This window comes from Hypoxylon fragiforme (assembly GCF_022984875.1).
Source record: "Hypoxylon fragiforme strain CBS 206.31 chromosome Unknown GGS25scaffold_2, whole genome shotgun sequence".
Classification (NCBI taxonomy): domain Eukaryota; kingdom Fungi; phylum Ascomycota; class Sordariomycetes; order Xylariales; family Hypoxylaceae; genus Hypoxylon; species Hypoxylon fragiforme.
This window is the reverse complement of record NW_026054757.1, coordinates 3,012,049-3,039,304: the sequence shown is the minus strand read 5'-3', so window position 1 is coordinate 3,039,304 and position 27,256 is coordinate 3,012,049. Positions and strand designations below refer to the sequence as shown.

At 46.4% G+C, this 27,256-nt stretch overlaps 6 protein-coding genes across 6 annotated transcripts; 2 read left to right on the top strand and 4 right to left on the bottom strand.

The window, feature by feature from the left end:
- The first annotated feature begins 6,620 nt into the window (after nucleotides 1–6,620).
- On the top strand, nucleotides 6,621–7,229 carry GGS25DRAFT_477232 (uncharacterized protein). Its single transcript, XM_049259834.1, has one exon. It carries the CDS (start codon nucleotides 6,802–6,804, stop codon nucleotides 7,024–7,026), a length of 225 nt encoding a protein of 74 aa, XP_049120387.1. The 5' UTR covers nucleotides 6,621–6,801; the 3' UTR covers nucleotides 7,027–7,229.
- Nucleotides 7,230–9,880: 2,651 nt separating this feature from the next.
- On the top strand, nucleotides 9,881–10,704 carry GGS25DRAFT_477228 (uncharacterized protein). Its single transcript, XM_049259833.1, has 2 exons — nucleotides 9,881–10,226; nucleotides 10,344–10,704. The coding sequence occupies exons 1-2, from the start codon at nucleotides 10,020–10,022 to the stop codon at nucleotides 10,377–10,379; spliced, it is 243 nt and encodes an 80-aa protein (XP_049120386.1). The 5' UTR covers nucleotides 9,881–10,019; the 3' UTR covers nucleotides 10,380–10,704.
- A 1,028-nt stretch (nucleotides 10,705–11,732) lies between these two features.
- Nucleotides 11,733–12,928, bottom strand: GGS25DRAFT_513056 (glycoside hydrolase family 61 protein; the record flags this gene model as incomplete). Its single annotated transcript, XM_049262847.1, has 4 exons — nucleotides 11,733–12,025; nucleotides 12,113–12,247; nucleotides 12,511–12,729; nucleotides 12,871–12,928. The coding sequence occupies 4 exons, from the start codon at nucleotides 12,926–12,928 to the stop codon at nucleotides 11,733–11,735; spliced, it is 705 nt and encodes a 234-aa protein (XP_049120385.1).
- A 540-nt stretch (nucleotides 12,929–13,468) lies between these two features.
- GGS25DRAFT_477223 (p68 RNA helicase) lies at nucleotides 13,469–16,898 on the bottom strand. Its single transcript, XM_049259832.1, has 7 exons — nucleotides 16,368–16,898; nucleotides 16,151–16,260; nucleotides 15,124–16,092; nucleotides 14,960–15,067; nucleotides 14,367–14,495; nucleotides 14,137–14,301; nucleotides 13,469–14,070 (listed from the first exon to the last, which is right to left on the bottom strand). Exons 1-7 carry the CDS (start codon nucleotides 16,496–16,498, stop codon nucleotides 14,018–14,020), a joined length of 1,665 nt encoding a protein of 554 aa, XP_049120384.1. The 5' UTR covers nucleotides 16,499–16,898; the 3' UTR covers nucleotides 13,469–14,017.
- Nucleotides 16,899–17,193: 295 nt separating this feature from the next.
- GGS25DRAFT_477210 (Phosphomethylpyrimidine kinase-domain-containing protein) lies at nucleotides 17,194–19,602 on the bottom strand. Its single transcript, XM_049259831.1, has 8 exons — nucleotides 19,475–19,602; nucleotides 19,219–19,400; nucleotides 19,069–19,151; nucleotides 18,454–18,998; nucleotides 18,182–18,398; nucleotides 17,714–18,107; nucleotides 17,557–17,636; nucleotides 17,194–17,503 (listed from the first exon to the last, which is right to left on the bottom strand). The coding sequence occupies exons 2-8, from the start codon at nucleotides 19,349–19,351 to the stop codon at nucleotides 17,465–17,467; spliced, it is 1,491 nt and encodes a 496-aa protein (XP_049120383.1). The 5' UTR covers nucleotides 19,352–19,400; nucleotides 19,475–19,602; the 3' UTR covers nucleotides 17,194–17,464.
- A 781-nt stretch (nucleotides 19,603–20,383) lies between these two features.
- On the bottom strand, nucleotides 20,384–21,582 carry GGS25DRAFT_529363 (uncharacterized protein; the record flags this gene model as incomplete). The annotated part of the gene is made up of 1 exon (XM_049265278.1): nucleotides 20,384–21,582. The coding sequence occupies exon 1, from the start codon at nucleotides 21,428–21,430 to the stop codon at nucleotides 20,384–20,386; it is 1,047 nt and encodes a 348-aa protein (XP_049120382.1). The 5' UTR covers nucleotides 21,431–21,582.
- Between the last annotated feature and the right edge of the window lie 5,674 nt (nucleotides 21,583–27,256).

Genomic DNA, 27,256 nt, shown 5'->3' with positions numbered 1-27,256 from the left:
GGAAACCCTCATTATAAGCATATCAATCAAGTTCACCATCGGGTCTCGGTCGCCATAATGGGCTCCGGGAACATACTATGGTAGGATGAGACCGGGGGGAGGGGAACCCGTAGGCTTCGTCATAACAATAACATCACGATGCTACAAACTGCGTAATGGAGCTAGGCATAGTAGCTGCGGGGCCTAGGAAAGATGGAAATGAACTAATGTTCGGATTCAGAACCCACAGCTTGCATCTTAGGTCCACCTTTTTGTGGACAGATATTGGGACCACAGTATGAGCTCGGACTCCTTGGACATGCCGCGATGGTGATGATATTGGAGGCACCGAGGATCGTCAAAGTGGGTGGGCAGTCAAATTTTTGTACTGCGTAAGAGACACAAGGAGCAAAAAAAAAAAAAAAAAAAAAAAAAGGAAGGGAAATCTTGGTACAGACACAGAATAAACTTAAGTTCGGATCCGAGCGGTTGGTCGCTGCACATCTGATTCGCAGGGTTAGAGACACACAGTTTACCACAGATACATATATGTCCTGATTTCAGGTTTGAATTTTCCGAACGATCAAGCAGCGAATATGTATGTAGGTATGTATGTAGGTATGTATGTATGTAACTTATGTATAATGACGCTCGTAAGTGTTTGTGATACATTCGGCCTCCATCAACCCGTTCAGCATTCAACCCGTTCAGCATTGTGTATTATTTCTAAACTCTCTTTCAGCCCCCAACATGCTTCATCTTGGTCTTGGTCTTGGTCTTGGTTTTGTTATTGGGCTAATTAGCATTTGTCCAATTATGTAGTTGAGCGGCGGAAGCTCATGGTGATATTTGTAACGCGATAGGCGGAGTTCCCTCCTTAACGTCTACAGGGCTAGCTACATACATACCTAGTACCAACCTGGAATACATAGAAAAAGGTGATATTAGTGAGAGGCGCCTCCAATGGGTGAGTAATCAAGCATGACAGACTCGCGTGGCATGAAGCGGTGATAATGCGTGCCATTATTTATCGGTCATGGGTGGACACTGGGAATGGTGCATGGAACCATGTAAAGAAGTGACCCCAATATGCCCAGTATGACCGTACTAACTCCCTCGCAGGAAAACTGTACCGAAAGATACTTGGTACCATACATTGGAGAATCTGCGACCGTTCTGGAACGTCCACACTTTTCTAACTAAGATACTTGGAGAGCTTCGAAGCGCATAAGTCCGAATCATGGCCAGGCAAGAAGATAACTTCTTGAGCGATCTGTCGAGATTCAGCCTTCTGGAGCTGTTATGCCTACAATGGCCCTACATACCTATGTACCTAACCTAGTACTATTTCAGATAGCCTACCTTTACTATGCAATGTCAATAACATCAACCTCGATTACATATCAATTAACGAGATTGTATATCCACACAAAGTATGTAAACGTAGATACATCCGGTGAACCCATAAAAGAACCGACCGGGTACAATATTCCGGTTTAGAAAAAAAGGCCGACCCTCCCCATTGTGGAACGAGTAATTATCTGACTAATTAGAGAATTGTGTGTCTGGCGAAAGAGTTTTTTTTTTTCATGTCTATCTGGGTGTGTGTGTGTGTGTGTGTGTGTGTGTGTGTATGCAGATTCCTACCTACTGTTTACTAACTATGTATTCAGCTCTATAGTGCGACCATATGCCGTCTACAAATCCCGACGTGGAGCGTGGATGACCCACCAGAAGTGTGAGCTGACGAGATTGCAAATGGGCATCTTGCCTTTACATAGTAGGATGACTTGCAATACCACCGACATTACGTACAGTAGACCTAGTCATTGGGAGTGGAATTGTAGTCGGTGATATTCCTGCTGCGTGAGGAGTGATTATTCCGCGATCCACTGAAGAGTGAGGTGAATTATCACATAGCTGCCACATTGTATAATGAACCGAATTTTGAAAGATCCATTTCCATGTGTATGTTACTTTGATGTAAGGTAGGTTATCCAAAGTATCCATACCTGGGCAGCTATAATACCACATACTATGTATGTATGTATGTATGTATGCACGTAGATGCTACGATGTATGTAGGTCTATGTAGTATCTGTAAGGATGTACTACATATTACCTACTAAATAAGTAGGTACTTACTTACATACGTCTGCCATAGTATTCATCATAGTCTTTCAGGGTTGCTATATGATCTCCCACGCCGTTGGTACCCCATCTTACCCCTAACTAAGAAGTCCCGCGATGTGACATACCTACCATTGCCTAACAACTATCAGGTAGCTACTAGATAGGCTACCTACCGCCTTTGATTTGAAGCTCTCCAGCCACTTACAATCCGTGCTGTCTTTCGGCACATCGGTATTCGGAGTGTACGAGACATCAAGGAGCGCATTGGACAAAGACCGAGCGAGTATTGAAGAAGGAGGAAATGAATATCGAATTCAGCTTCCAGTAAAAGCATCGAAGAAAGCCTGCGGGACTTCGCCACGATGTACAATTTTTTTGCCTCATATCCATAGGTCGTCGGTCAGTTATCAACTATATCCAAGCTGTCCTACATACACATGCATACCTCACAGCTTGCCTAGGTATGTTGCATGTGGCGTCGCAGTCTCAAGAGAATTTCAGGTTTGTGTCACCGTTGCGTCTATTTTCTATTTCAGTCAAGCAATAAATAACTATAGATATATTTAAATAAATAAATAAATAAAATATATATTCTTACATATATATTTATTAGTACATAATAGCAAACGCATCTCAACATGAACACCCCCCCGGCATGGTTCCCCAGAAAGATTTCCCGCTAAGGGTCTAAGGTGATATGTCAGTAGGTTATGTACTGTACCTATTTTATGGCGCCAGACATTGTCAGATCTTTGGTGACCCGAATCTCTGGAATGAACTAAGCAAGCGTTGAATCCAAATTCCTCCCATGCTGCGCAGTCGGATCGAGGCTAAACAGAGATCATTCATGCCCAGACGCGACGGCGTAGCCGTATTTCAACGACATGCGATAAGATTCTATCATATATCATTTTATCATGCGGTAGCTACTGACTAGGTAGGTAGGTAAGGTATGATGTGTACGGTATATACGGCATGTACTATATAGCATACATAAACATCCTTTCGCCCTGCCCGCTGATGCATATATGTACCCCCGTTTGGAACGAGTAACTTTACTTCCTTCTGCGTTCTGCGTTCTGCGTTCTGCGTTCTGCACACGAATGTTGTCGGATGTGTGCTGTTGTTGCCTTCGAACTTTACCGAGTGTCCAGTGATTTTCTCTCCACTCTCTTGCACACCGCCATCCTCCTGGGAAGGCGATGGGCGCGCAGATGTACAGCGCCATCAGCTTTGTATACATGATCCGTAATAACCCGTACATCGAAAGGGCGTTGAAGGGCGAGGGCATGTGATGGATGGACGTTCGGAGGATGACCCCGACTTTGATGTGTTGTGTTGAGCTCAGCCCGCTTCCGCTTGGCCAGAGCTTGGCCCTTTACATATCGACGTCGGTGCTTTACCAGCCCAGAATACGAGTGATATACGAATACTGGTTTAGTGTGTACGAGTACCGAGTACGTCGGCATCCCGCCCTTGGCCCGTAAGCATATGCGAAATACATATCTCCCTCCCTTTTTTTTTCCCCCTTTGGCGAAGATATCGGGCAATTCCTAGGGACCGTACGATAGCGGCTCCCTCCTCTCAAGGTGGATTGGTTGCGGACGATGCGGGCATTGTCGGCCAAATTATTACCTGTCAGGTATGCAAAAGGCAGGGTCTGTTCTTTGGAACCATCCATCACAAACCTCGTCCACCCCTACCCCATTTCCTCCCCCCCCCCCCCCCCCTTCCCACATCCCATCCACACCCCTCCCACATTCATCTGCAGAGCCACCTCAGCCAGTGTTCACGTGGTCGAAAAGCTAGTTTGTACCCTAGTAACCGCCACGGTGGTCCCCAGACTCGCCAAGATGGTCCAAGTGGACACTGTCCAAGCTGCAGAGTGGTTAGTGTAACAGTCTAAAGGAAGCTGGGCTCTCACGCCAGCCGCCTGCAGAGAATATAATATGATATAATACCTGTTAGGTACATACTACAGACGACAGACTATGTAGTATGATGCTACATATGTATACCTAGTATCAAGTAAATACCTACCTACACGCATGCGTATGTACGTGTATGTATGTTTCATTACAATAATACATACCAAGGTCTCGACCTACAAGGTATCCCATCCCAAACCTACATAATACACACGCAATGATTTAATCTAATCTAGGTAGCCGCAACAGTCGAGTACATATATATGTAATCATGTATGTACAGACATGGGTGAGTGACCTACAATGGCCCTACCGACATACATGCATAGTAACTATCGTCAGTTCCATCTTCCAACGGTTTATTGAATAATGTTTCATGGAATACTAGTAGCACACACAGAATTGTGTAGTATGTCAACACCCACCAACATCTACATCAGTCGGTATCCAAGATCTATTTTATTATAATTATCCCGTACTGCATATGTGCCTAGGTATGTATGTAGTTAGGTAGCCAAGCATTATACGCTCACAATACATCATCATCACCATCATCATCATCACATTACCGCATAGCTCCAGTCTTCCAATATTACATACATCCAGTCCATCTGTGAACATCTCGTGGATATTCTCTACCTAACCCCCTTAAGTCTAGGCCATCTCATCCCACAAGTACGTAGGTACTGGACAGATGGGCCTCGGTCGAGCCATGACCCTCTCCCAAGTCTCGGCTATATTTCCGCATTCATCACACTATTCCGCATTCAACCACAACGTCCATGCGGTATCCCCGCCAGAATCCCGGTCAGACAAGCCCGATTTTCTTTTCCCATAATACCAAGTCGACTCAACCTTCCCTCTAGAACTTTTCCAATTCATCATACCTAGCAGCCATGTGCTGTGTACTCCAAACAACATGCTATTATGTACATACATATACATATACATATACATATACATATGTACACTAGGTAGGCGGTCGAATCTTACGTGCATCTCACCATATTAAGTACTTTGTATACACATGGATACCTACCTACTACATACATAATATAGATATTTACATATTACAATTTACCACTACATAGTTACTATGTAAGTACTTATCCATGGATGTATGAATTATTTATGTAGTCATGGTACATGTAGGTATGTATGTTGCGCCCTTTGGGCATTCATTGAACATTCATCCCTCGTAGGATTCAAAGAGTTACGGGAGGGAAAAGCGACAACACAGTTGATATGTGCATGTGGTGATCTACCTTACTCCCCCTTACCCACCCACCCCCTACTAACCTATCAGGTTATGACGATGAAATAGACAAAATAGAGACGCATGAGGAAATCCCAAACGACAAGGCCCCCTCGAGTCGGGGGGTTTGAGATCTTAGATCCATCTCGAACCCAGTGGTCAAGTTCCCAGGCGCTATTGAAAATGCCTACCTAACTAAACTAATGCCTAATACCAATCGATTCGTTCAATGACAAGCCTACCATAGTAGCCATAGTGCCTACCAGTCTACCGACCTACCGGCCTACCTAGGTACGTAGTGTATTGGGGGTCACATCAATTGGGACCTATCTCTTTCGGCTATTTGATTCCCCACAGGCCAAGGCCAAGTTCGAGTACCTAGTCTCACCCGTCACTCTGGTAGCGAGGAAAAAACGAAGACCTCAAATTCGACGACAATCAAGCTTATTGGCGTTTACTAAACAAAGCCATACCGTCTTGACTCAACGATCGTCCAATCAAGGCGCAAATGCCAACGTGCCAATAGGTACATACATACATACATACATATATTTAATACATCCATGATCATAGTACACCGCTGTCTTCGGCACTGCAATTATTATTAATGGCTTGAGGAAATTCCGATATTGTTCTAGCCCAAGTTAGCTTCCACAGCTGCATAATCCCTCGACGATCAACTTTGTAATCTCAAAATATCGAATATACTACTGTAGGTTAATATACACGTACATATCAGATCTCCGAATACTTGATTTAAACACCAAAAAAATAATAAACTAAGGGGGTTGTACGCGTGTTCACATCATGCATGGGGCGTGTACACTATGTTAGCTATGTACATAATGTTGACATGCTTGAAGCTTCCTCTTTGACCAGATACATACGAATAGAAACCTAGATGCAAATCCAAGGTAAGCCCTAAGCCTTAAGCCTGCCTACTTGCCTGCCTGCCTACCTGCCTGTCTACCTACATACATACATACATACATACATACATATGTATTCAGGGTCTTGTGTTGATTTCTGCACGTTCTTGCTACATACCAGGTCTGGCCACGTTTGAAGCAGTGAGTTAGAGTTAGCGTGATCTCGAGCTATCCCGCTGTAAACAAGAACTACCTACTAATAACTACTGTATGTATGTGCATACATGGCAGGTAGGTAAGGTAAGGTATCCATCCATGGGTCCTTGCGTTTCAGTTGCAAGGTGGCCGTGCTATTTCTATACTATGCTATGTAAGTCGGCCAACGGCATATTGCCTCGAGTCCCTCAGGGCCTCTACCAACCTCCTCCGTAAAGTCCGTACTCGTACCTTTCCCTCCTATCATTTTCCCAAAAAGGGATCTTTTCATTATATAATATTATATATGATTATGTAACATTCCGCCTTTGAATCCCAAAATACAATACGAGTTTTCTCCTTGTATTATCCGAATTCTTGAATACATATCACATCTGGGTACCCTAGCTTATCAGCTACATACATAGAAGTTTACATATGTATGTATTGTACATATGTACTACTAGTAGTAACACACCTGGCATATGATATTGAAGCAATTCAAATGCCATGCCAGGCTAATCGATTCACACACAATCGAGAATCCTGGAGAATTAAGCTAAAAACCAAAAAAAAAAGCTGCAGCCCAAAATCATCCATACGTAACTCAGTTCGCCAGCCCTGTCAGTTCTCCATCATCATCAACGATCTCCCCCAATGTGGGTAATATCCCAGGAATAGTTTCGGCATCATTATAGTTCGCCTGATCCGCTCAACCTCTAAATAGGGGTAAAGAAACAAGCACTAGACAAGTCGGCGCCAAATGAGGTGATAAATCGACCCACCAACCAGACAGAGCTCCCCGCCTTAAATACTTATATCCCACATAGGCACTCCAGGCATCCTACCTAGACCCGGACGGCGGTGATGAGAAAGGATGTTGATCGAAGGGGGTGATGCATGTGTAAATGTATTCCTATGTACGTGTAGTAGTATAACTGTATAGTATGTACATATCATACATACATGCCTAGGCACAATACCTACGTTGCAGTACATAGTACATGCCTTAGCTTGATGTCCCTCTTCTTCAATGTTCTTTTCTTCTTTACTGCCATGTAGTTACCACGTACTACATATGTATGTATGTATGTAGGTATGTAGGTAAGGTAGTTTATGTAAAGTGACCAACATCCAAAAGGGAAATCCCAAATGGACCGATGCGGAAAGCAGATCTCTAGCCACCCCTGCTCGCCAAGCACTGCAGCGCCGATCACTCTCAACCAGGCATCTTTCAGCTTTGCAACTTTGGTATTGGTAGCTTGGAAAAACTTGGGCACCTTATGTAAACTGCTGGAAACGGCAGTTTAGATGTCAGTGCCTAGGCAGGTCCATACACACACCTACATATCATACCTACATACACACACCTTACCTAGGCATACATATGTACATACTACTAAGGTAGGTAGGTAGATATTACTGTAAGTATGTACAACATGTGGACGAAAGAAAAAAAAAATCAACCAAAAATCCACTTTGTGGGTAGGCGAAATTTCAAGAAAAGCAGGAAATACAATCCAGATGCTCTTACAAGGGTTAACGATGGGTTTGCCAATGTCAAATAGGAACGTTCTCGGCGCCATTGACGTCAACGACTGCGAAATAACACACGTTTTTTTCTTTCTTTCTTCTTTCTTCTCTTTCTTTGGCAGAAAAAAAAACCCGACGAAGCAAGCCCCCTTAAGCGTATTCGTGTTTTCTTGGGATTCTCCTTATCCCCGAAGGAGGAGCGGCATTGGCTACTGGCTGCGTATGTAAAAGGTCGGCTTAAGGGCCATTATTGGATTCTTCTATAATACATACATCCAATGTAATGAACGGAAATGAAATGAAATGAGTTGAAACTGACGCGTTATATCTTTTCTTATTTTCGGTCATTTTTTCCTCTTTCTATCTTAACCTCAACCATTGCAATTACACTTACACATACCCATACCCATACCCATAACTACCTACTTACCTACAGTACATACATGCATACCGACCTAGTGTATCTAGCTAGGGATTCTTCAGCATGTCCAGTTTAGCAATCTTGTTTATTATTAGACGAGAGCTGCGCTGCGAGGGCATTAATTCTGACATGCCCCCTGCCCACTGCCATCCATCCATTCCTAATCCCATCCCTTCCTCCTTACGACCCTCTTTCCTCAAGTTCCATTCGGTCAAACAACCCGAATTTGCCAGATGCGCATATTGCATTGTTGGGCTTTGCTTTTCACCACACACACACTCACACACACACTTGCCTATGGTCCTAGTTATGTACATATGTAAATGGCTGTGTGTATGTATGTAGGGTATGTATTGTGTACATGCTGAGGTAGCTTAGCATCTTCCTTTTCCAGTTCAGATCGTAGCCCCCTTGTCGGAGTCCATAAAGTGGAGAGCACGACTACTACATACTACCACTACTCCATCACACAATGACACTGTCGAGGCGTTTGACAAGGAACAGAAGCGCGCCAGTCACTACCTGGTTAGCTCGAGTCTTTTTTTTCTCTTGTCGCCCGTGAACCGTAAAACCGTCAAGAGGCTTGGGGGGTTTCCCCCTGGGCTAGTATAGGGCAGATATATGTATGATGTGTGTAGTACATGCCTAGGTAGGTAGGTACAGTAGTAGTGAGTGACACACAACTTTATATTCTAGCTACATATTGACGTGCTCTCACATATAATCGTTCCTAGCTGATATCAAGGTAACCTAAGCAAACTCTCAATAATACCTACACAGAATATCTTCTTAAAAGTTGCCCGGTGAAATTGTTGTGATTGTTGTAGGCTTTTGTCGCGCAGGGATCCCGACGATCAGTATGCCCAGGACGAAAGAGAGGCAGAGACATCTGGAGACAAAGAAGCAAGGAAGGAAGCAATACGTTATTTGCTCGATGGCACAGCTGGGAATTGTGGATTGCCGGTTTGTCTTGGGTTCGAATCCAATCCAATCCAATCCCTTTCCCCCCCTCTCTCTGTCTCCCAATTCAGGGTCGGTTTCATGTCTACCACTTCAATGGGATCGCCCATCGTGGTAGGTAGTAGTGTGGTAGAGAGTTGCGCAGCAGTAGACGGACGGTCGGTCGTTATGTTCAGCCCGTCCTCCCCCACCCGCTTTCCCCCTTTCCACGAAGTCATATGACGAATCGCGAGACGCACGCCGTACATCTAACCGCATAATCCAGATGTCAGCTCCTCTCTTTCTGTTGTGTTACATCAGCTCTCTCTCTCTCTCTCGCTCTACCTTGGGGCCCATTGAATTGTCGGTCAATGTTTCAGAGGTGTGAAGTAACGCTTTCTTACAACCTATTGTGAATGTATGTATGTATGTATATGTAGGTATGCTCGAGGTATTAGCCAATCGCAACAGCTGGCACGCCGCCTGCTTTGGGCCTGTGGCTTGCATGCTGGCTTGACCTACCTGCCTACACTAGATACCTACCTCCAGGCCTACATACACACTTCTTTACTTCTCGTTATTCTATCACAAGCACCGAGCTCCTTTAAAGGCAATACTACTGTAATATCAGTTATCAACCTAGACGCAACAAGAGACAGCAGCCAGCGACTCTTCCAATTTATTTTATTTTTTCTTAAATTTCTTTTGCTTTTTTTGCCCTTTTTGCCCTTTTTTTTTTTGCTTTTTCCATTATATCCCAGCCCTTGATGCAAACATTCTGCAGATTGCAAAAAAGATATCTTACCAACAACATCGCCTTTCTTTTCTCTCCCTTTCTCTTCTCCCTCCCTCCCTCCTTACTAAACGTGCTTCCTAGATTACTAGTCGTATTGGCCATCCATCTGCTCGGTATCGTAGTTTTCCGAACCCCCTATGTAGGTCGGCACTCTCGCAACGGTTGCCTATTTGACTTACTGCTACTTGATCAGTCATATTAATGGGCGTTTAAAAAAAAAGAGATATTTGCCCATATGTCATATTCCGTAAAATTGCACCGTCAGCCACTGTGCGTGAGAGGGCCTCCTACGTACTACGAATATCGCCATTCTCTTTTGTTTTTGCTGTAAAAATCTGTAAGGGGACGATATTGGAATCCCAGCAAATTAGTTTGCGTCGGGCAGTGATGAAAGATGCCGAAAACTCTCCCCTTTTGGAGGGGAGAGAGGCTCATCAAACTGGAGTATTCTAGCCAGGAAGGAGAGATGGTATCGTGAAGTGCGGACAATCAATGCAAGTTACACTTAGGTCGTAGAGAAACGTGAAATTCCCTCTACTTCTAAGATGTTATTGGTCTTTTTGTAGCCCTGGTCCCCTTTTTGTGCTGCGTTGTCCATGCCAAAGCTCTCGGTATTGCAGAGGTCTCTTCAGTTCAAACTGTATATATCTCCTTGCTCGGTGTCTCAGTATCTTGATGACAAACTATCTTGGTTTGCACATGACCATGGCCATATTGTAAGGATGAATGCCTTATGTAGCGTGATCATGTTCATCGAAGCTTCACGCCTGTATAGGCTGCTTATTGCCCCATACACAATAGGCCATGTGCTTCATGGCGCTCGGTGCATGACTCTTGTGTCAGCAACTCTAGGTAGGTAGGTATACTATTACTTAGATAATAATATCAAGATAGTAAGAGGTTGTCACGGGAATAGTATTCCTACAACGCCACAAACATTCACTCCTATAAATAATTCAAGCTGGGGGTTAAGTATAGCATCGATTAATACTCCCGTGCTATCAGACGTACACATGCTCACCCAATCAGCAACACCATATGCCTACTTCGTGTATTTGATGTAAGACCTGTAACCGGTGACAAAGCTAAAGAGCCTACACGTATGCAGGTCAACTACCTAATCTAGATTCCTACGGACCCCAAAGAGCTTTATGCATGAAGTTGGAGTAGTCAGGATTCCCACGTGTTCATAGCTCGAGGACGGGACGTCTTTTGTCCACCACTAGTCTACATAGGACTTTTTTGTCCAACCTGACTTCGGAATATATGCAAAACTGGTAAGGTAGCTTAACCCACCTACTGGGTAGTTCGCTATATACCGAGCCAAGCTATCCAGGACGTGCTCCCTATCCGGGATGATATCACGATCCCGGGGAGATAGAAACTAGAAGATTGGGAGGTTACTGTTTATTCAAGGTTGTTTGCCTACCTGGGTTAGATAGAAATGAAAAGGGGCCAAGGGGTACTAACGCCGTCTGAGCGGACGTGAATACTATTAGGTAACACACATATATACCTACCTATACGGGATAGCTATTCTGCCAAGGAGGAAAACAAACTACGCTCACTCATCTCAAGAGTTACTATCGTTCATCCAGAGACATCATTGCATTCAAAAATAACTATACACCAAGATACCCTCCCCTATCCAACCCAATCCCGAGCCCTTACCCCCCTAACCTCCCTAACAACTAAACACCCCCGGCCCCGCCGGCTGATACGCCTTGCCGCCATTATTATAGATATTGATCATGATGCCCGGGTCCGTCGCCTTGTACGCTCCGGGGAACGAGACCAACTCACCAGGTTCCTTCGCGGAGCCGGAGCCACCACCGGTGACGCGCAGCTGCGCGCAGGACAGATAGAACTGCGCCCCGCCGGCGGATGACGCCGAGTGTAGCGCCACGTGCTCGACGCGGAAGAGGTAGTCGCCCTCGGCGAGGCACTGCGGGACGGTGAAGGGGATTTGGGATTTGCCTGAGGGTCGTGTTAGTAAAGTACCACCTAGTAAGGCTGGTTTGTTGGCTAGGTTGATAGGGGAAAAGGGCGAAGAGGAGGAGTTACCGTTCGAAGGCCAAGTGTACTGTCCGCCGGACGTGGTGGGCATGTCCTGGTAGATCTTGAACCAGACCTTACCGCTGCCGTCCCAGGTAGCGGCCGTCTGGCCCGAGGGGACCTTGGCCATGTAGGCGGAGAGAGCTAGTTAGTGGTGGTATTTCGTTAGCAACTCGACTTTGCTTATAGAGCTAGGTAGGTGGCTGGGTAGGAAAGGTAGGCAGATCTCGAAACGTGAGTGATATATGAGTGTTGATGACATACTATAGATAGATAGAGAGGTTAGCTTGAGATCCCATGGTAACTTGACTTTTAAGGGGAATTCTGATCTTCATCTGAGGGGTTCCCCTGACCACCTACAACGGAATGGTTCATAGAATGCCCAAGGGGAAAAGAATAAGCAAGACTCCATACATACCCTCCAGGATGATAGATATTCGGGTTAGCAACCCAGGTAACCGTGCCACCAGCCTTGACCTCCGTAGTCTCCGCGGCGCCGCCGGTAGCCTGCTGGTAGCATCGGATGGCGTCGGAGTTGACGTCCGTGACGGGGCCGTTGGACTGGAAGTTGGCCGTCATGCGGACGGAGGACCAGTCGGCGGTGCCCGCTAGCTTCGGGAAGGTGTCTAAATCGTGAGAGGGTTCTGGTTAGATATATTCTGAGGTGTATATCATCTCTCTGTCCGTGTATCCAACAACGTCCTCTCAGGGACGACCTAGAAAGGAAGGAATGGAATATATAGGTACATGGGTATATATTTACGTACAATGAGGAGCAGCCCTCGCGCCAGCCGCAAGGAGCGCGAATGCAGCGACGGCCTTCATTCTCGCTAACGTTCTTCTCGAGAAAGCAAGTTCAGGTTTTCAAGCAAAGGTCGCAAAGGTCAGAAAACAAGCACTAGATAATCTCTTATGCGGATTGTATGACTTCAAAGATCCACGACAGACGAAAGTACAGGATTCCCTGCCGGCGACAGGCCGTCATCTTATAATAGTTTTGCCAAGGGGTGGCTGCAGAAGGACCCAAACCGAGACGGAGTATGAGGTTGCGTTTACCGGGTAAGGGGAGAACACCCCCTGTATAAGCGGATAAAAAGAAGTCATTCCCGGTTATATTCGACAGCCACTTAGAAGCCTTTGGAAACCACTTGGGCATACACAAGACTGCCACACCTCAACAATCCTACCACGATCTAGTCGGCAATGTTATGGAATAGCATAGTTTATAGACGCACCCAAAGTTGTAAGCGACCAAAAATAAAGCAGCGTCGTTGCTAATGTGAACAAGCACGATACTCTGATGCAAAGCAGCTGTCTAGAGAAATGTGCTCTGCTTACATCACATATGATCGCAGCCAAAGAAGATTATCCATTAGTTTTTGGTCCATTAATTCATGCTATGTAACTACTTACTCATCGTCTCCTAGTGAGACTGGATGAGAAACTCTACCTAGACATGCAAAGTTGATGAGGGCCTTCAACGGCGCCTCCATACTGGAAGTGAGTCAGTACCTAAGTAAGTAACATACCTCTTCATCGACCTAGAAGTCGAGAATATGGAGACCGTATGAAGTGTCAGATTAAAATACCCCTCTGTAAAACCAAAGCAGACTTGCGTCTCTGGTATCTGATCCATAGCCCTGCACTTGTGGCATCATTGATCGGACAACCATCTCGAACCTGTGTTTTGCTACACGAAATTAGAAGACTCGATTTGGCAACCTCAGTGGAGATGCAAAGAGCTTCGCGACATGTCGACACTAACGACATTATAACATCCGTACCTCTAGACGCAACGCCATCTGTGCATATGTGCAATCAAAAGGAAATCAGAGAAAATGCAAATAATCCGACGGAAACCAGACGACTTTTGGAGTGTTCCATGACACGAGTTTAGATGAGTCAGGACGAAAATCACCATCGGCGATTGTTGATAGGCAGAGCATTTGCACCACCAGCGCCACCACCTGGTAACGTATATTCGTCAGTTACCCGTTCATCGTAAAACTGGGACCGAGGTTATCAAAACCTACCTCGGTGACCACCACCACCACCACCGCCGCCACGGCCGTAGCCTCGTCCACCGTAGCGGCCTCCACCGCCACCACCACCATAGCGAGTCATCTCATGCAGCCGAGGATCAATCTGCTGCTTAGCTTCTTGAAGAACTGCAACTAGATCACGAGCCTGCTTAGAATCTAAAAAAAAGAAAACGGTTAGTCTTAAGTACTAAAAAAAAATCCTTAGATGTTAAACGACTTACTGTCAGCGGTAAAGAGGGTAATGGCAGTGCCCTTGGCGCCAGCACGACCAGTTCGGCCAATACGATGGATATAATCTTCCGAGTTGTTTGGATAATCATAGTTGATCACGTGAGTGATGTTGCGCACATCTTAATAAGAGCATGTTAGCAAAAGCGAAGCAACGGGTCATGCAACAAATCCCAGCAACCGGTGGACGGAGCCTTTTAAGTATATTTTCCGTGCTTTCTCCTCGGAGAATGGGGCTGTCTGTTGCATCAACATGCCAGTTTGGACGAGTTCCAACAATCCGGTCTGGGTCCTCGGAACTGGGAATCAGGAGACAGCTTGACGCACGATCAAGAAATGCCAACTCCGCAATTGTACCATGGGAACGGAAAGGTACAACAGCGGAACAAGGGTATAGCATTACGGCTATACCATGGATCCCAAAATTCCTGGATAGATGAGAACCACGAGACACGATAGGAAGTTAGGCAAATGCGCGCAATCGAGAAAGCCCCTAAACATGAGAGTAAAGCACAGCGGATACAACTCTGCTGAAGATTGCTACGAAGTGTAGAGGGAGGGGGGGGAAGGGGGGATGCAATCATACCAATACCACGAGATGCCACGTCGGTGGCAACCATGATGGGACTCTTTCCAGTCTTGAACTGGTCAAGGACCCAATCTCGTTCATTTTGTTGTTTATCGCCGTGGATGGCTATCAGAATATTAGCTTTGCTTTGAATAAAACCAAGAATGCATATTGAAACTTACAAAGTGCCGGCCAGCCGTCTTGTCGGAGGAATCGAGTAATTTCGTCTGCGACACGTTTCGTGCCGACGAAAAGTAGACACTTGTTCTCTTTGTTGTCCATAATCTTCTCGAGATGCTTGATCATGCGATCACGCTTCTCACCCTCAGACACTACCTCAACAATTTGGGTAATACGATGGTTAGCAGACAAGTCCATGGAACCAATGTTAACCTGGATAAAGTCCGTCTGGAATTCAGAAGCCAACGCACGAACTTCCTTGGGCCAGGTAGCAGACCACATGAGAGTTTGACGGTCGGGTCGAATCTGGCTGATGATTTTACGAATCTGGGGCTCGAAACCCATGTCCAGCATGCGGTCAGCTTCGTCAAGTACGAGGTAAGTAACACGGCGAAGATTGGTCTTGCCACCCTCAAGCATGTCGATGAGACGACCGGGCGTGGCGATACAGACCTCCACTCCCTTAGTCAAGTCACGAATCTGAGGGCCACGAGGGACACCACCGTAAACACAAGTGTTACGGATTCGAGAAGATTTACCAAACTTGGTAATCTCTTGTTGAATTTGGACAGCCAACTCTCGCGTAGGTGCAAGGACAAGGACGATTGGACCATCGCCAGGAGCCAAAAGCGGCTGCGCGTTGATGTGGACAATAGCGGGAAGGCAGTAAGTTAGAGTCTTACCGGAGCCCGTCTCGGCAATACCGACGACGTCGCGACCGGAAAGAGCCATTGGCCAACCTTGAGATTGGATAGCAGTGGGGGCAGGGAAACCTTGGGCCTTGACTTCATCCATGACATAACGAGGAAACCCAGCCTCATCGAAGGTTTCGACGGGCTTGGGTACATCAGTGCCCTGGATGGCGATTTGATGATCTCGGCGAAATCGTTCAACTTCGCTAGCAGGTCGTCGAGCGACAGCGTCGTCCTCTTTGTAGAATGATTTTTCGAATTTTGGCATGGTACCAAGATCTGTTGATAAACGCGTCAGTCTAAGATCAAAAGAGCAAGATATCGTAGATTTACTTACCCCAGGTCTGCTTATGAAGACCAGCTCCGAGGTTGGACATTCGGTCACCACCACCACCACCGCCACCACCGCCGTAGCCACCGCCAGCACCACCACCGCCGTAACCATTTCTATAAGGGAAGAATAATTAGCATCAAATGTAGGGACAGTGGAGAGGGTACAGGATAAGGAATATGCATTTTAAGACGGAAAAGAAAGGCATGGTTCATTTGCTTACCCATAGTCCTGGCGACCACCTCCGTGACCACCACCACCGCCGCCGCCGTACTTATCATGGCCATTTGAGTAACCACCGCCGCCACCACCATGGCCGCGAGAGCCGTAACCGCCGCCGCCGCCGTACGACATATTATCTCTTTTGGGTGTTGGTAAGAACCTAAAAGAGGACAGAATGAAGACCGAGTCAAAAAATGCTCAGCGCAAACGAGGTTGGTATTGGGTATTGAGAGGAAGAAATCGGATTGAAGAAGTGCTCAGAGCGGAAAAAGCCCTTTGGGAAATATTATCTGAGAGCAGCGTGCAATCTGCAGAAAAGGAGCGGATGTTATGTAGATGAGATGAACACTGCAATAAAATGCGCGTGTTTTTTTGATGAAAGGAAGGGCGTGTTGATGAGTTTGGGGAGGATGAAGAAAAAAAGCCAAAAGTCAAGTAGCGGTTGAATAATTTTTTTTTAGTCGCGAGGGAAGGGACTAAGTCTAGACCCAACAACAACTCCGATTGGTGGTCCGTGCTTGGTGTTGGGATGGTTTTTCTTTTTTTTCTTTTTTTCTTTTTGCCTCTTCCATTTATACACTGTACTAGCTGATTAGATAAGACCCACAAATATTAAGTGCTATGCACATTTGGTGCTACATACTGTGGGAAATTCTGGGAATTAAACTAATCACAATATGTACCTAAGGTACCTAGTGGTACTACTATGAGTCGCCACTATCATAAACAATAGCGTCAATGGTAGAAGAACTACTGTATTTGAGAAGAATTCGGCAGTGCCGTACCCGTTTTAAATTTTTTGATTTTCCTTTAAAAAAAATCGTGGACTAAGGTGTCGCTGCCTCCGTATCTACTAGATACGCCGCACGCTTTTAAGGCCTATTATGAAGATACACAGTAACTAGTACATATCTTAGTGCCTGCTACGCAATTAATGAGCAGTGATAGCACTATGCAGACACATCATATGTCATATGTCATATATACATATATGCTATCTATGAATCATGGCGTCTAACTATTCATTGTGCCTGCTATTTTATCATAACGCCTAACATTGAATAATTCTTTTACGCATTACATACGTACCGACTTATGCTAACTTGATGGGAACATCTCCCAAAACCCAATCTCCATCTGTTTCTCGGTTAGCATGCTTCAAAATGTGTGGTTGATTAGTGATATCTTGCCTTGGTAGCATGAATGAATATCTTGACAAGTTCCTCTATCCTAGCTGGGGATTGCAGAATTGCCTTTTGCTCTATAAGAGCTGTTTGCAACACATACATTAGCATCTCGCAAGACGGTTTTATAGTCAAGTGCTCGCTCTCTGGAAGGAAATCTCACCGGATTCGGTCTGCAACGCCTGCGCATCATCGGCGACAACGTAGTTCATAATCCACAGCCAGTATGTATTGCCTTCCTTCTTCGTTCTTGGGTCGGCTTGTAGTTGTTTCGCGATAGCACCGTAACCAAATAGACACGGTGCAAGCGCGATCTGAAGAGCAAGCCAGTCTTCAGACTGTCCAATGTCCAGCACGTATCTCGTATAAGCAGTGCACGCTGGCAGGTCAATCAGCAACTGGAAGCCAATATAGGTATGTGATAGTTCATGAAAAAGCGATTTCGCACCTTGATGTTCCTCGGTCGCTTGTATCTCCTCCTTCGATATACCGAATTCTTTGCAATACTCGATATGAAGATTCATTTCAGTATGGATGTGTGACACTAATCTTGCCCCCTAGAAAAGCCCTGTCAGCATCAGGTTCTCACTCACATGACTGGTAGGTAGTATTCTGTTAAGGGGTTGCATACCGCTTGGATGTCGTCTATATTCTTAGCCTTGTATGAGGCTAACGCATTTGCCCTTGCAAAATGGATCAAATACAGATAATCCTGTATCAGATAGCCTTTGAACGACTCCAAAGGCAACTCCCCACTCCCTAGGCCCAAAACAAATGGATGGTTAATGTAATCCTGCCACACTGGCGCTACGTCAGGTCGCTGCAGGAGATACTCTAAGAAGTGTCCGCTTGTCACTGTTAGTACCATCGTTACATCATGACGTGGGGGCGGGGAAGACTCACGGAGCAAAAGGGAGTGTTAACATCGAATGAAAGTGGTTAATCGGGCCGTTCCCTTTCCCGTATCCAGGCGCGGACTTGATACCTGCTCCAACATACCGGCAAGCAGCCTTGGCCGCCTCGACAGGTTTTAGCCCCCTAGAGAGATTAGAGGCAATCGCAGAAGCAAGAGAGCACCCAGTCCCGTGCGTGTTGCTTGAATCTATGTACGGGCTCTCGATTATGGTAGCCTGGCCCTCTCCGAAAAGGAGATCAACAACCATCTCTCTTTCTTCAGGGGTCGTAGCTATAGTACCGTCTTTCTTAAACGGTACGTGCCCGCCTTTGACGAGCACCCACTTGGGTCCTAACTCGAGAATTCTTCGAGCAATTACTTCCAAGTCCTCCACTCGTCGAATATCGACGGCTTCTTTGCCACCATCAGACATCAAGAGCTTTGCTTCTGGAATATTTGGCGTGAGTATGAATGTGTGGGGGAGTAGCAGGGTTCGCAACTCATTCACAGCTTTCGAAGGCAGCAACTGGGAGCCAGTAGTGGCAACCATGACCTGTCAAGAGATGAGCTCCATGATATCGTGCAACCCTTCAGTAAGAATCGGTTGAGATAAGGACACCTACAGGGTCCAACACCAACGCCTCAACCTTGTAATCCTTCAGTGCCTGTGCGACCATCTCGATGGTGCGTGCAGAAGCTAGCATTCCTGAATAGCATGTTGGTAAGCCTCGAGATGAACAAGGACAGATGGAATACATGGGAGTCTGACTCACCTGTCTTCACGACACCTGGGTGAATGTCACTGAAAACAGCATCGATCTGCTTCCTCACAAACTCAGGAGGAATATGATGTATGTCAGCAACACCTGTGGTATTCTGGGCCGTCAAGGCTGTTGTTGCAGTCATGGCGTAGCAGCCATGAGCAGCAATAACTTTTTGGTCTGCCTCGAGACCACTATGAGCGAATAGGAGAGAGGGTGTTAGCGAAGGTGTTTAAAATTGGAAACAGAGTATTATAAACTTACGCACCACCACTTGAGTCGCTGCCTGCGATGACCAGAATCCTCCTATTGTCCATGATTAATCTCTCCAAAATTGGTAAATCAGCCAAGGTAAACAGTCTCCCCCCTTTTCAAAAAAAGAAACAGAGATTATTGGCCGAGACCAATGAAGAATTCAGCTTTGCGCGCGATTTTACTTTTTTGAGTTTCTCAGGATTAGCACGATACTACGTACCTAACTTAGTATTTAGGTACTTGTGCCTCAGCTATGAGATGCACACTGATGCAGTGTTGCTGCTTGTGCTACTTCGGCAGTCAGCAGTCTAAGTGGGTCCATGCCATCATCTCAACTACTACTAGTAGTATCCATCCACACACCATCCTAACTTACTGTGTTTACATTCAATGCTTTCAATTGCAGTAACTACGACTTCACTAACCCCTTACTAATACACAGTAGGTTCATGTTAGTACTAGGTAAGGCTAAGCAGGTACATAGTACTCAACCCTCAAAGATAGGGGTAGCCCCTATTTTTTAACAGACACCTACATAGTAGGTACCTACCTAAAGTAGTAGGCAGCCGACGAGAGAAACGAGAGACGAAGAAATAGGACGGCGACATGTGGCAGCAACAGAAACAAAATATTTGGCGTCTAAATTGAAGTACCTGGTCTCTCTATGTATACCTCCCCATCAAAGCAAAATGCGTACTCCGAACTCCCGCCTGCCAAAAAATAAAATAAAAAATAACCTACTCTAATAATACTGATACAAGAATCGAAACCCGAATCCAATATGCACATACCTCCAGTTGTTTCTCAATAGCGCCTGCCCTTCTATCCCCAACCCAGTCTTCTTTCTCCCTTATTCCCTGTCCTTACCCCCCTAATCCCCCCTTTTCTAGACGCAGGTCAGTAAGTGACTTCACGACGACAATCATGCCACCCCCCCGGGATCCGGGAACCCCCCCATCTGCCCCTGCCCCATCTGCTCCCCTGCCCACCCCTCCGCGCCCTCATACCTCCCAAACAGCCACCTCAGCCTCGCAACATTACTCCTCAGCTCGTCCCTCTCCCCCTCGAGCGCCGCGCACTCCCTCTCCAGCGCCTGTATGTGCCGGCGCGCCATGTCGAGCACCTCGGCCTTGCTGACGCGGCGGTCCGACAAGTCCATCAGCCCCTCCCCGTCGCCGTTGGGGTTGGGGTTGGGGTTTTCGTCGCACACCTCGCCCGCCTGCATGTTCTCGGGCAGCGCGTCGAGCAGGCTCTCGAAGTGCGCGTTCAGCCGGTTGCGGTACTGCTTCTCGACCTGGTTGTGCGTGTCGCGGCTCTTCTGCTCCTCCGCCGTCGACGGCGGGTTGTGGTGCGTGTTCTTGCTGGTGCGCGAGGCGCTGCGGAGCCGGCTGGACTTGTTGCTGTGGTGGTGGTGGTGGTTCGAGGTGGAGGATGTGGTGCTGCCCGGCGAGAAGACCTGCTGTGCGCTCTTGGACCGCTTGTTGTGGTTGTTGCTGTTGCTGTTGGTGGTGGTGGATCGCGATGATGCGTGTTTTTGTTTTTTGCTGCTGCTGGAGGGGGGTGGGCTGGTCATGGCTACGGCCCCGTAGCCCCCCTGGGTGCTGTACCCGTGGTGGTAGGGCTCTCCGGTGTCGAGGGACCGGGATCCCGCTGGCACGGCTTGGTAGTACGAATAGTCGAAGGGGTCCACGGCGGGGGGGCTGAACGAGGGGGTGCTAGATAACCCGATGTTCACGTCTGGTATGGTATGGCCGCCTGCGACGTAACGGGCGTTTCCCTGGACCGGGGTAGGGGGTAGTGGCTGGCTTTGGTAGCCCATCATATTCTCCGAAGTTACACTTGGTGTAGTGGTTGAGTAGGCAGTATACGAGGCCTGTGGGCCCCCCGAAGATACGTGTTGGTTCCTGTAGTAGGACTCGTCAGAGACAAGCACCGCTGGAAACTGTTCTGATGAAGAAACCATCTGCATATTGATGGTCAGCGGGTAGGTTACTTTTCGGTGTTCTCAATGTCTCTCAAAGGCTGTTTATGGTCTATTGGTTCTCAGGGGCTTTTATGTTGTGTGTCCGGGAGGCTGGTTTTAGTACTGGTCTCAGTCCTGCACTTCTTGGGAGTTTAATGAGACCTGACAGAAGCGATCGCATTATTTCTGAAATCGGCAATGAGGTGGAAACAACAGTAAAAATAGACAGGCTAGGTCTCCTACACCCCTCGGGATTTAGGCAACTTGAAGCACGTACCGGTAAGGTACTGAAGGTAGGGGGAGTGTTCTAGATGACAAACTTACATGAGGTGGCTTATCAACCGGATCGCCACGGTGTGAAGCTTTGTACGACATCCAAACTCATGCCTCGCTTGATAGGAAAGATGGAGGAATTAATGGTAAGACGTGAGTATCGAAAGGATAATTGTAGTCAATGGTGGGTGGCCATTTGCAAGCGTAGGTACCTATGTAGTCTATATAGTAGGTTTAGATGGATGTACTAGGACTGAACTTCTCAGCAGATATAAGCCTTCATCCTCTTTAATAGACATTTCATTATACAGTATTATCTTACAGACCAAGACCTCGTTGTTAAGAAATGCTTAGCCAATCCAAATTACCTTGACAACCGAGTGCTCAGCTAAGGCCCCCTATCCAGCTTCCAACACACACACAATACCAAATTAGGTGCCGAGACTTTAGGCTCCAGAAAAAAAGAATGTTCAAACAACATTTATCTTTAGGCCATCTGCCACGTGCTACCGTGTATATACTTCTTGACGCCTTTGTGCTGTTTCGGCCGTGGTTCCCATAGGGCAGACCGGAGGATGCATGCGCCCGAATAGCAACTACCTTGGAAATCACTCCTGGTTGCCGCTCGGAACGAACCCCGCTCTCCAGCCACCGGGTACGCTTGAAGTAGCATTTTTCATTGTCGAATGCTTCTATATGGAGCCCCTGGGAGTTATTTCCTAACGCGGGAGTCGTTTTCGATCAAGATCCTCCTTAGTCCTCGAAACACCAGGCAGCAAGGGTCCCGATTCATCGACCGTTACCCGAACGGCTTTTGTGCTACAACTAACCCTTGCCATTAAATGCGTTGAATTAGTACACTCCGTTAAATCAGCCTGTTAAAAGGGGTTCCCTATCGTGGCAGGTAGGCTCTGTTGGGTCCAGATCTAGGTACGGCTGAGTGACCAACTAGGTATGTAAGCGACGTTAAGGCATAATTTCATATTGTCTGTGACAACTCCTGCATTATAGAGATATATTTATACTTAGGTGGCGTAGCTGTGTGTTGGTTATAGGTATATGTTTCTAGATTGCAAGAAGTGATATTGTCAGCCATCCCTATTACGGGGTCTTGCCGCGATTTTATCCATGCATATAGATCCCTTTAAATCCGTCATCGGTCCCGACAATCGGAATCAAAGTGATATGTGATATACCACGTAGGCACACATATATAATTAGACATGTATGCGATGGCACCTTTAAACTGAAGCGCGAGAGAACATGGTGGAATATCTGGGTGTTGCCTTTGGTTAGGTAATGCTTCCGACTGCTGTTTCTTAAACCGGCCGTGGTTGGTAGTTGATTCCAGTGTCAATAGGGTGAGAATCACGATCATGTAACAGAGAATTTGTGATGGCTTATTTGATGATACCTAGGTTGAAACTAGAAAAACGACGCGTTTAGGTACTGGGTGTGCATTTCTTACAACTTGGGCCGGTTCCGTAGGGCATGATGCATCGCGGATCTTTTGATTAATTTTGATTTATTTTCTTTTTTTATGATTCGCCCGATAAACCCAAACTCATTGTACCATCCTTTCGTGAGGTGCCCAAGCAAGTAAGATGCAAGAAGGGTTTCATTAAGGAGGATCACCAATCCCGTTGGAGGCATGACTGTTTGTAACGGTGGTAAGCGACGTATCCGTTTTGAGTCCTAAAATGCGGTTCCATTAGGGGTGAGATTCTGGAAGGTTGGGATGGAGTAAGAAACAATATGTACTATATATATCAACTTCAGGGATGTATTGTCATTATTAGACCATTTTAGATATGTTCAATACGTAGGCATCTACCTGGTGTTTACCATCTAAGTACCCTTTCATTACCTTCAAGTATACATATGCCAAAGCTATGACCAACATCCAAGCTATTAAGGATCATCTTTCTCATGGCCATATACTCGACGTTGAACTCCATGCCCTCGTCTTCAACGGGTAGAGAATCAGTTTCTTGTGGAATGGTTCTTCTTGTTACGGTTGCTCTATCGCACTCGCTCAAGTGGGAGATGATCGATGATCCGGGAATACACTCTCGCGAAATAGGGGCTTGCTGGGAGCCCCACGATAAAGCTCCGGCTTAACCTCCTCTCAACCTAAGTGGCAGTCCACACTACTGGGTGCCTTACTAATGAGTCAATAGTCATTCTTTGCCGTATGGAATTGTCTAGAGAATGAGACGCTAGACCTTCGCTCGGACTGGTCATTTTAAAGGATATAGTTGTCAACCAAGGCGGCTCTACCCGCTGCTTGCGGTGTCTTGGTGTCAGGGGTTTCTGTATGATGGAACGACGCCACGTGCATGTGCCAATGCAAGACCGAGAACTTGTTAACGCATAGTACGGATGTTCAAGGAGGGAGTTAGGTAAAAAAAAATCCACAGTAGGCTGCCGACTTATGCTACTCGAGCCTGTTACCATCACCCTCTCTGCGACTCAGATGACTGGAACCTCTATCCGTCATGCGGGTTCTATATCCTATGATGCTGCTTTATGTGAATGGTTCGTAATCGTATCAATCTAATGCGAGGACTGGCAAAACCTTCACACCGATTCCTCAGAGAGATGCAGTGGACTGTGGCTGCCTTATGCTTCTCCTAACGGCACCACACAGCTACGGCTGTTGGCAATCATTCTGTCTCGATTGGCTGCTTAGCTGAGGTCTCGACGAGTTACATACTATTTACAAAGACTCTATCCAACTGGGCTCTATCGGCCCCTACTCGAGCAAAGCCTAAGAATTCACTACCCATCCGAGTGGCAAATTTGATACGCTGATGACACGCGGTGGCTGTTTGACATGTGTTGTCTTTGCTTGACACCTGGACTGAATAGTTCATAGGCTGACAGTGCATTAGGTCAGGTACCAAAAATGTCAGAGGGCTTTTATGCTTATTAGTCGCTATCGGGCACCAACTTGTCTTCAAAGGGGAGGAAGAACCAAGTACTGATAAACTCACAGTATTTAATATTCTACGGCTTAACTGTTGGTAATAGGAGTGAGTTACATCGTGAACGTCCCCAGGGGTTGGTTGGAACGATGGCCGACATGATTCTCCAACGAATGAACTTGAGATATTCGCGATGGCCGCTCAGTCCCGGAAATGAGATGCTAGAGTCGTCGTCAGCTTTGTGTTACGTTTACCAAGACTGCTTGGGTAATGGATTCCTTCCGATCGACTACCAAGGACATCTCCATCAGCTTACAGTTGTCTGGCACTGCTGTCAGGTCGAAGTTGGTAGCGCATGGGATTTGGGAGGTGCCAACACTTCATTCATCGCCTTAATATCACTAATAGAATGCCCTATGGCTAACTATTTAGGTAGGGTAGTCTATATCTGCTCTTTATCAAAGCGAAAGGGTGTAATGAAGTCTGTGACTGGCTAAGTTCAGCCCCTGGATATCTCAAGGGGCTGCTACATCTTTGGAGTCGTCACGAGACACTAGCGCTGCAGTTTTATACTAACAAACATCGAGTCTACCTCGAGTCTATATCATAGTCTACTCCAGCAAAGATATACTAGGCTCACTGGAACCTACAAGGTCATTCTTATTCCTATGAAGGCCGGATTACTTCCCTATGAAACCCTCATGCTGTCTCCTAGGACATCGTACTTGGCGAAGAACCAGTGCTATCCCTCTCCATTTTGCCGAATATAATTGAAGCGATTGGGCATATAGAGTCTACAACATACGATGAGCATACAAGACGTTATCCTAAACTTAGCTTAGGCGTCATGGTTGGGCCGTGTTAAGAAAACGCCTCATCATTACCTTGATACGCTCTTGCTCTCCGTGGATAGATATATGCTTACCTAGGTACCTATAACCATCTACTGACCCCTATCAGGGTTTAGACTGGGCGCCGCCTTTTTAAGATAGACCACGCCCATGCTGGAAGAAGGTAATAATAGCAAGAAAGGCATTGTATCTTCTTACTGTGCTTGATAGGCTTCATTCGAACAAATCAGATATCAACTGCGATGAGATTGGTATCCAAATACCGGCCTAGCTCTCCCTATAGATCCTATAAATCTCACTTATCCAGTATGAAAAGACTCAATGGTCCCACAGTGACACTCAGCTTCACATGACTGGCATCCAATTGGGGAGTGTCGACTCAGCTCGGTAGGATTTACACATTCGATCACGACGTCATAAAGGGCGGCAAAGGATTTGGCGAATGGTGCCTCATCCCGCAGATGGCGCCGATCGCACGAATCCTATTCAGGTGTACCCCTAATAATTATATGGGTGATACAATAGGTAGGGTCCAGTAGTAAAGCAGCTGGCAGTTGGCAGGTGCCCAGTTGGAATTGATCATTGGAGTGATTTTCCATGGGCGATGCTGAGCGTTTCCATTAGGAAGATTTATACCCTACCAGAGAAGATTCGTACCTATCTACCTAGTACCTACATAAGTACGTTGGCTGATCTGAAGAGGTACATAGGCATATACCTGAGCCCCGTTAGCATTTGAAGACATCAGATTTAGAATAGAGTGATGATGCGGTCCACATATAATAGTATCTGATACTATAAGTAGTGTTTTGTCTGTGAGGCACTACTACCTATGTATAACATCCATTAAGGCCCTTTTTAAGGGTTACGGCGTAGGATCTTCAGGATTTGTAGCGTGGGAGGAATAGGTAATTCGATCCTTGCATATGCGCACGCATGGTGGTAGGTAGGTAGGTAGGTATGTAGTAGTATACCAAGGTTACCGCCTTTCTTACTACGCAACGCTACGCTCTCAAACCAAGAGCGCCCTTGTAGAATGGTAGTATACCTATAGAAGGGCAATCGAAGGCAGCATCGTCGCCGGCATTGCCGTAACATCGCAACCCCAAAACGAAACCAAGGAACCAAACTGCTGGAGTTGCGCTACACTGGAAAGAAGAAAAAAAAGGGCCAAGACGCTGCTGCAAAAGCACTTCGCAGGCAAACATTACAGGGCCTGCAGCTCCCTCAAAGGGAAGGTGTGTAAGGGGGGCTGAACTCCCAAACGGACCAAGTACCTACTGGGTAGGTATGTAGGTATGTAGGGTTGGTACCGACCGAACCGAACGACCATCACGAATTTTTCACGTGGGGGAACAGGAATACTTGTAGGTGGTCCCCAATCCCACTCATGGCCCATTCTTATGGCTACCTTCCCATCCCAGAATAACATCTTGCAGTCGCCGATCTACTCAATTCATGCAAGAAGAAAGTGATACCATCGTCTCGTACTATTTAGTGTAGACTTGGTGAGGATGAAGAGTGGTGATCAACTCGGGTTCGTATAGTGATTACCCTCACAGCGCACTTGTATAGGTAGCAATAGCAAATGGTGTCCAAATTGGCGGGTATGTCTACCCAGGTTAGGCAGCTGATGCAACGCTGTAATGAAATGATGAAGAAAAGTTGGAGATGAGGGAAAATAGAGACGGGACCGGAACCGGGACGACCGGGACATTTAGTGAAGCCTTAGATATGTGACCACCACGTTTAATGGTGCATGATGCGCGCGTGGCAAGAAT